The 9,386-nt window shown below is 44.2% G+C and overlaps 1 protein-coding gene across 1 annotated transcript in view; it reads left to right on the top strand.

Moving 5' to 3' along the window:
* The first annotated feature begins 642 nt into the window (after window positions 1-642).
* HLF (HLF transcription factor, PAR bZIP family member) overlaps window positions 643-9,386 on the top strand; it is a 37,144-nt gene continuing 28,400 nt past the window's right edge. The window contains exons 1-2 of the mRNA XM_054846575.1: window positions 643-1,035; window positions 2,468-2,803. Coding sequence (XP_054702550.1) covers window positions 930-1,035; window positions 2,468-2,803 — 442 coding nt within the window. The 5' untranslated portion in view covers window positions 643-929. The remainder of the gene's footprint in view (window positions 1,036-2,467; window positions 2,804-9,386) is intronic.

The raw sequence follows: 9,386 nt of genomic DNA, 5'->3' as shown, positions 1-9,386 counted from the left end.
CAACTCTCTCACCCTGGTTATCTTGGTAACTGGTGAGAGAAGCAGTCTGCTTACGGAAACGAGATGTAGAAAAGATGTGCCGTGGCTCTGAAATTAAACGCTCGCAAGCCCAACAACCGGGTCCCTTAGGAATGGATAACCGCGCCATCCGCCTCGCCGGGGCAGCTGGCCGGCCGGCTCCCCGCCGTGTACCCCGCAGCCGCCCCCAGCCCGCGGCGCTCCCCCTGGGCTGGGCACGACCCATCACCCCTCACACAGCGGCAGGGCCCGGGTCCCTCAGGCCACGAAGGCGCGGGGTGCCCGCTCCCCTGAGGGGTGCCGCCGCGCTCCCCGCCGCTCTCACGCTCGGATGCACCGAGCGAGGTCAAACATTCAAACCATTAACATTCTTCGCGGTTACCGGGGAGACGGCTCCCGGCCGAGGCCTCGCCAGGCGCGGCTCCCCGCGGGCAGGGGGAGCGGTGCGGCCGCGCTCCCCGCCGACACCCCGCGCACGCGGCCCGGACGCCCCCTCCCCTCAGCCGCCGCCGTCCCGCCGCGGGTAACGGCCGCCGCGCGTGCCGGGCGGGGGGCGCGGGGCGGGGCGCAGCGGGGGGGCGGGGCCGCTCGCCGCGTTACCCGCGCCAATGGCGGTGCCGCCCCGCGCCTGACGTCAGCGCCGGCAGCGCCTGCACATGGGCGCGCGGCCGGGGCGCGCGGCTCAGAGCGGGCGGCGGGAGCGGCGCGGGCAGCGGTGGTGGAGCTGGAGCTGCGCGGCGGAGGGGCCTCTCCCGCTCCCCTGCTCCGGCGGCCTCCAGGCGCCCCTCGCCAGCGGGGCTCGGCTCAGGCTTGGCTCGGCTCTGCGCCCGTTTCACCGCACTTCCTAGCGGTGCCGCGAGAGGAAGGGGAAAGAACCGCTGCCGCGCAGCTGCCCCGAGGGAAAGCCCACCATGTCGCGGCCGCTCCCGCTGAACCCCACCTTCCTACCTCCCACCTACGGGGTGCTGAAGTCCCTGCTGGAAAACCCGCTCAAACTGCCGCTCGCTCACGAAGACGGTGAGGCTTCCCCGGGCAGCCCTCGCTCCCCCGGCCCCCCGCGGCTGGCTCTCTTCCCCCGCTGCCCCTACGGGCCCCCTCACAGCCCGGCCCGCTGAGGGCAGGCGCCCCGAAATGGCGGCCCCCATCTTGCCGTCACCTCAGGGACCGCTGCCTCGCTTTCCCTTTTCCCCTTCCCTCCGACCCCCCCCCCCCCAGGCGATTAAGTAATGGGATGATTTCGGTAAGGGCATTAGGCGGTGAGCGATGGGCGCAGTCGGCCTGACCTAACGGAAGGCGCTTGGTTTTTCCATCGCCGCTGCGGACCCACCGCGGGGAGGGCTCCGGCCCGCCTGGAAAAAGAAATTAAAGGGCGCGATTTGCCTCGGGCGAAGGGTTGGGGGGGGGGGGCGCAGGGCGGCGGCGGGGACCCCCCCCCAGCCTGAGCCGAGGCCCCGCCGCAGCCTCCCCTCGGGGCGGCCAGCTGCTCCGTCCTGCCCGCTGTGTAAAAACCACCCTCCCTGAAACCTGGCCCCATGTCACTGCAAGGCGGTTTAACAGCAGAAAGTTGCAACTTTTCTGGAAGGCTAAGGTAGTGCGGACGTAATTGCACCTTTTATTTCTAATGAATCAAATGCACATTAAAAAGAAAACCCTGTGAAAGGTCTTGCAGAGCCAAGGCTTTTTCTGTCCTCGGCATTTCATTGCGAAGCAACTCGCAGGATTTCACCAGGGTTGTTGCATGTAGTTAAAAAGAAAATGTTAAGAAGGCATGGTAGTTGACAGAAAGCTTTATCGGTTCAGATTCTTGCAAGTCTTCTAGAGAAACTGGGTGTTTCCCTTCAAAAAACATGTGTTGAAATCAATGGATATTGTAGGAAGGAGTAGGAAGCATCGTTTTAACTTCTTTTTTTGCTTTGCTTCTACCTTCAAATTTTTCATTAGCTCTTCTGCATATCAAAATACATATTCTGTCAGACTTGACTGTTGTTGTAAGTTACTAGCTTACAATGTTAAGGAGTACTGAATTTGAGGACTGCTTTCCTTGTGTAAGGATGTGATTGGGACTTTAATTTATGAGAGGATAATAAATTACGGGGATGTTAGGTTAAGATTGTTCTCAACAGAATGCGTAACATCTTCCAGTTTGCTTCCACTTAAATCCTCACTTTTAAGTCTGTTGAGTATGTATTGAAGCTGGCATTCAAAGCCATGCATGCGGTGGAATTGTTAACTAAAAATAGAGGGAAATCTCAAAACCATGGTTGGATACGGCAAAGGTGGGCAGTTGGCGTGATCCTTCGATTCTCTACCAAATGGATTGCATCAAAGGAGTTATTTTTATGAAGGGAGCATTTGTTTCTTAAACTGAGAGTGCAGAAATAATTGAAGTTATAGTAGCTGATATTTTAATTGCTCAGCTCTTATATCTTTATTATGTGTTTTGTTTAAGCATTCGGTAAAGAAAAAGACAAAGAGAAGAAGTTAGACGATGACAGCACCAGTACCACAGTCCCTCAGTCAGCTTTCTTGGGCCCAACATTATGGGACAAGACACTGCCATACGATGGAGACACTTTCCAGTTGGAATACATGGACCTGGAAGAATTCCTCTCAGAAAATGGCATTCCACCGAGCCCAAACCAGCATGAGCATAGCCCACACCAGTCAGGTCTCCAGCAAGCTACCTCAGCATCACCTTCTGTCATGGACCTCAGCAGCAGGGCTTCTACTTCAGTCCATCCAGGCATGGTGTCGCAGAACTGCATGCAGAGCCCAGTCAGACCAGGTAAATCAGCCCTAAGAACTTCCTGTGGATTTTGGCATGAGCCCTCCTCCCCAGTGTAAATCATTACTTCTTCCTGTCTGATTGACAGGCAGCTTAGAGAGGGATGATATGATTCAAGTCACTCACACTCCAAAAAATAAAAATAACTCTAGTTATTGCTAAGTTGCTCCACCAGCATTTTTCTTTAAGTTACGTAAGGAAGCTGTGGAAATTCCAAGGAAACTTGCCTATCTTTTCTTTGTTGGTAGCCTAGCTATTAAGTAAAAAACCCACAAGCGGAATAGTAATGCATAGATGCCATGGTGTTAAATGAACAGGGAGAAGGACCGTGAAAGAGAATATTCCTTTGGCTAATATTTGATGTGAGAACGCAGGATTGGGTAATTACTTTGAAGTTAAAACTTAAAGACAGTGCTTCCTGTTTGAACTTTCGGCCATAATCTTATTCTCTATTGAGCAAAGTAAAATTTGCCACGCTACCTGTGGCAGGAACTCAGTTTTTGAACTGCATTATAATTTTGCTTAAATTAGCATAAACCGAGTGTAACTCTGACCTGAGTTCATAAATTACATCTATAGTCGCCTTAAGCTGTAGGCAAAGAAAACATCGTGGAGTCCAAGTTCTGATTGTAATGCATGGTTCAGACCTGTTTGATATCAGTGGAAGTATTCTATTAATTTATTAGCACTTGAAATCATCTCTTCAGAGACGCTGGTATTAATTCAGAATAAGTGCTCTGGCTTGACACCAGCATGGCTGAGGTCATGGTCAGTGGAATAGTGTCAACATTGAAGTTTGGAAAACATGGAGCTTTCCTTTTTTTATTAAAAAAAAAAAAAAAAGACCAAGGGTGACTTATTTATTGTGCTCTTCTGCTCACACAAGGTTTGCTAGAGCAAAGTGTGCTCTTGAGAGCAGGAAACCACTCCTCTCCCTTCTGCTTGATCGTTTGCCATGCTCAGCGTGCAAAGTCATTGTCAAAATCATCTGATAAGGAGGCAAAATAAATAAATAGAAGGACAAAAGTTGTGGAGCAGGATGAAATAGAAAAGTCTTACAAGTCTGCAACATTCCTTTCTCATTAAAAAGAAATAAAGCACCCCCCAAAATACCCCAAACCTGTCAATGGACTTTTTGACCCCAAGGCAGAAGTGTGTGTTAAGTTGTAGATTTCGTTTACCTGCTTTTACTTTATGTGGATTTGACTTTGTTTTGTATTTGAGTTTCAAGGCATTTCATAGTTAACTAATAACTTATAAGGGTTTCCAAAGTCAAAATATATTTGGAGTTGGCAAGAGCAGAATACAAAAAAACCTTGCTTTTTCTGAGCCAGTTTTTCAAAATAGTGCATGTATGCTATACCATTTTCTGTCGCATATGCACACATAAAATTAAAAGCAGATAATCTGTCCTTGTTCTTTTTTTCAGAGGAGCCTGGTAATGAGCCAGGCTTTTAACGATCACCTGTCAAAATTTATTTGTAATCAGCTGTCTGCCTGACTTTTCAACTTATTGATTTTTTTGGCATTTTTCCTCGGCTGTTTGCAGCTCAGGGTTTCAAACTTTTCTCACTAGAAACTCTGTACACTTTTTTACAGTTGTAAAAGAAGTGATGTCTCTTGGGGTAGGATGAAACATTTTAAGTTGCAGGTATTTTTTCCCCATGCCATCTTGTCTTAAGAATATTGATAATTTTTTTGTTAAATGTGCTTTTTTTTTTAAAAAAAGGAGCTCATTCAATTTCTTAAAGTAGTAGTTTTTTCCCCCTTATTACAGACAGATACTATGACTTAATTAACAGTAGTCTGGTCTACCATCAGGTTGTTGAAATTTTTATGTGCTGTTGTGTGAAAAAAATTTTACTTTGACAATCTGTTCTGAGGAAAAGATTAGAGTTTAACAGTTGAGCAAGTTTTAAAATAAGATGGTCTATAGTTAAACCCGCAAATTTTTAGTAAACCTGAGCATTTAAGGTTGTCATAAAAGTGCGAAGGCAAATGTGCTGCTTTGAAATATAAAAGTTAGTTTGGAGGTAAATGTTAAAATTGCTATAATGGAGCCTTTTGGTTAATATATTTTAAGACTTTTAAGATACATTTTTAAACTGTACATGAGGAAAGGTTGTTTTAATTGGTGTGAGCTATGGTTCCAGTATGCATGACTTGTGATTTGTATTACTGTAATAAACCCAAGAACAAATAGTATGAAGTATACAATTTCAATAAAAATTAATTCCATGTGATCTTATTTTTAGGGAAACTGAATTTTTTAGGTGATAGTAATTCTCCTAAAAATATTTTGTGGTTGTGTCCTCTGAATTTTGTCTTACAATGGAAGCCTGTTTGAGCGTGTGGACCCTGGCTGAAGGAAGGGTCAAATCCTGTATGGCTTACGTCCCTACTTTAAATGGCTCTGCAGCGTTTAGCATCAGCGTATCACGTGCAGTTGGTCAAAACTCCTATACTTGCGTGTACTGTGTATGGGGGAGGATGTACACGTGCACGTGGAACACACACTGTGTACGTACATGAGTCACATTTGATCTCGGACATAGAGGGTCTATAGAAGAGTGGCATAAGAAGATTTAATCTTGTGTGTGTGTTGAAATACCAGCCTTAGCTGTATTTAGAAGTTAATGGTATTGCCCAAATATGTATTTTATACCATCTCTGGAAAAGATCTGGAAATCTGCAATGGCATTTGCTGAGAAGTGTCGGGCTTAGCAAAGCCGAGCTGACCCTGACTGTAAACATGACATTATAAAACCCTCACTGATTTTTTTTTCCTTTTCTTAAAGGTAAAAAAATAAAAACAACAACAAAAAGGTTGCTTATAAATTTAACTTAATTCTGTATTTCCAGCTTGGATTGTCTGGTCAATGGAAAAATGTTTAGGCTCACCAGTTTATCATCTATTCTCTGGACTATAGCAAAGAATAAAGCAAGCACCTACTTTCCCTTAAATTCCTATTCGAGGAATGTACGTATAGCAAATACTGGTTTTCTTTTGAAGAGGAGGGACACAGGATAATGGCTGTTGCAAGATTGGAGTCTGACTTAGTATTTTCACAATACCAATTTTGTTAATAAAAAATAGTATTTTGATTTATATTAGCATTGCAGACCACGATTCATTGTAATGTTTAGACGCGTTTAAAACTTTTTTTCTCTCCCTGTATTGGATGCTAGGTAGTTGGCTGAAATCTGTAGTCTCCCTCAGAAAAACAGGTTTTATAAAGCTAGCTTGTAAAGCAAACACATTTTCGTGGTTCTTCATCTGTTGCAGTCCTTGTGTTGTCTTTTACCTTTTTTTTTTTTTTTGGTGAATGTAAATCTCCATTTAACTGCAAAGTCCTTTAAGAAAATTGGGAGTATTTGTAGCTGTTTGTATGTAAAGGGAGGTTCATATTTTGCAGGTAGCTAGTTGGTGGTTGTCTTTATCTGGCTCTTTTCCCTATGTAGCCCTTGTTTGGGTGAATGGGGCAACTACTGTAAAGGGTTTGAAGGGAGTGAATTGGGGTTCAGAAGCATCAGCTAAGTCTGATGGAAGATCCTTATTAGAAGGTTTTGGGGATTTTGTGGTTTGGATCAGAATATTCTGTTTGCCACCAAAGCCTTGGATGTGGGGCTAGGTCACCGGGATGCTGCTGACACAGTGATAGCCCATGTTTTGTTACTGCCCTGCTCCTTAAGGAGGATCGGGCTGTCGGAGGCTTTGAAAAAACTCCCTCATTCTTCACGTTCCTATGACAGTGGTTTTTAGTGTGTGTTGCCTGGATGGCTGGGTGCCTTAGACTACTTGCACAGGATCTGCCAAAGATTATTTAAGGAAAGAAAAAAAGAAAAGCTTTAATCTGCTGTGGAAATACACATATGTGCAAGTCTTTGCTTTCAGTTTAAAAAAACCCCAATGATTTAGGGGTAGTTTAATAAAAAAGCTGAAAACTGTTTCCATTTGAAGTGTATTTACACTTCCCGGCATTTTATTAAATGCAGTGTTTTATTTATTCAGCCAAGATACTTCAGGTAGAGCATAGTATCTATTACCTTTTACTTCTTACATAGATACTGAACTGTAATGATTGACAGTAGGCGTGATTGGGTGGCTTTCGGCATTTTCTTTTAACTCGTGTTTGTGATAGACACAGCAGCCAACTGGGAGAGGTTTGTTCTTGCTCGATCCAGCCTCTCAACTGCATGCTGGGGATGAGTTGGTGAAGGGGGCAGCCCACAAAAGGGTGTGTGTGTAACACTCCCTTTATTGCAGTCTTCCTTCCCCTGTGTTTCTTAACATGACCTCCTCTTCCACTACAGCCTTTGTAGTGTGAAGGGCAGCATTCCCAACAGCCAGCTTGTATGTGGAATCCTCTCCTAAGCTTTAATCATTGTTTACAAGCAGTTACTAGGTGTTGCATGAGCCTCAGTGTGAACCCCCTCTCTTAGAGTGGAAGGACTCTACCTCCAGCACCCAGAGGAGCTGGGAATTTCCTGACCTTTGTTCTCCCACGTGACAACGTGGAAATGACCAGCTAAACCGTCAGGCAGGCTGGTACAGAGAGCTGCTCTTCACATTGACTCTCACGTGAGGCTCTGGATGGCAGTTGCCTGCATGACCATGTGCTTTAGGCATGTGGCAGTCCCCTGTGCAGCCTGCTCAGCATGGCTTTTGCTAGAGCAGCACGCACGCACGCACGGCTGTGTGCTCCTGCCATTACCAGCCGATGCCGAAATTGCAGTGAAATGGAAAAGCTTCGCTCTGGACTGCCACGGCAAAGAAAATGCAATATGCAGACAAGCCTCACAAAACTGCTTTCTGGATCAAAGGAAGATGCAAAATATATTCAGGCAAATATTAAAAATAGACTGTCACATGATAACAGGGAAAAAGTGCTGAACGCACAAGCGTTGTTAATGCTAGAAGCGAGAACACTGTGTCTCCTTCAAGAGATCTAATTTTAATATTCACTGTTAAATGTTGATTATTGGTTAAATAATTGCTTGACTGCATGAAAGAACTTGAAGTTAATTCAGAGTTCAAATAGTAAACAGCATGAAACATCTTGGGGTTTATGTGATACTTTTAAAATATACCTGGCCTAACTCTGCAGTTCCCATCAGGAATAGTGCTTTCCACACAGATAGAGCCACTTAGGCAAGTAAGGGCTGTCCAGTTTTAGGAAGAGGATATACAGAGGGAGTAAGTAGGAGGGTTTTGTCCCCCTATAAAGACACCTTAAGGATGTCTGAGTGTCAAACTTGTTGCAATTACCTAGAAAAAGTACAGTGTCTTTCTTTGAGTCTTGCTTCCCATCTCTAAGTGCATTGGACAGTGTTTGATTGAATGATTCTCTAGTGCAGTGATTTGATTTTAAGAAGCAAGTATACCCTGAAGTCTTTCATAAAACAATATGTTATAGTTAGGAGAGAAGACCTCATCAGGAGATGTATATGAAGAAGACATTGATATTATCTGATTAGATGAAGCTACTAGGAAACACATTAAATTGTTCACTCTCTACACATTTCTGACAGCACATTGGCAACTGTGGGAGCTAGCAGTGGCCAGATTCTGCCCAATTAATTTCAGCAATGAGTACTTTACTCCTCATGGGGTCTTACTGATTTTAGTATTACTCAGCAGGCAAGCAGCTTGTTGACTGCTCTCCATCAACTCTTAGGTGGAGCAGCAAAATGTCACCATTTACTCTCTTGCCATTCATCTTTCTGGATTTTTTTTTTTTTTTTTTTGAAGGGGGGTGACAGTTCTCAGTGCACCAGTGAAGTTTTCTCAGAATGAAAGGACATACTCGTTATGGGTAAAGAATAGTTCAGAGCATTATGAAATCAGAAGCTTGGATAGCTGGCAATACACTATGGAGCTATTTAGTATTTATATCACACAAACATGATCATAAGTTTCCTTTTTTTTGAAGTCTTACTTTCATAACAAATGAAATATATTTTCAGTATTTTGTCTGAATTCCACAGAAGACTGTGATGATCAGAATAGAGTATTTCAACTAAGTGACACGCAAGAAAAACTGTGGTTTCATCTCTTCTACATTAAGTAGATAATGAAAACTCTGGAAAAAACCATTTACTTAAACCTCAAATCTACTCCATTTAATGGAGTAAGTTATACATAATGAGTTAGTATAGAAAATTAATGTAAAATGCATGACTGAAAATTAATGCATGACAAACAGATGTTTTAGCTTTTATTGCCTTTTTTAAAATGAACAAATGACATTAAAGAAGCTGTCTATTTATCACAAAGCTGAATTTGGTCCTGAGAGCTTCAGAGCTAATGTGGGGAGAGCGAACACGGGTAGGTAAGGCAGCATGTGTCACATTTTGTTTGGTTTTTTGTGTTGTTTTTTTTTTCTTCTTTTCTGCTAGAGCTCTTCATAGTACTTCAGCTTTGCGTAACTGAGGTGCTATCCATCAAGTTTTAAACCAATACAAGTTATTGTTCAACCTCTCACATTTCTGACGCACTTGAAGCTGTTGTACAGTTATGTTTCCCTGTCCCATCCTCTGAACTAAATCTTGCCAGGGCTAAATTTGGCCCAGATTTTCATTG

The sequence above is a fragment of the Grus americana genome, chromosome 18 (genome assembly GCF_028858705.1).
Source record: "Grus americana isolate bGruAme1 chromosome 18, bGruAme1.mat, whole genome shotgun sequence".
NCBI lineage: Eukaryota > Metazoa > Chordata > Aves > Gruiformes > Gruidae > Grus > Grus americana.
The sequence above is the reverse complement of the archived record's forward strand: the minus strand, read 5'-3'. Positions and strand labels throughout refer to the sequence as shown.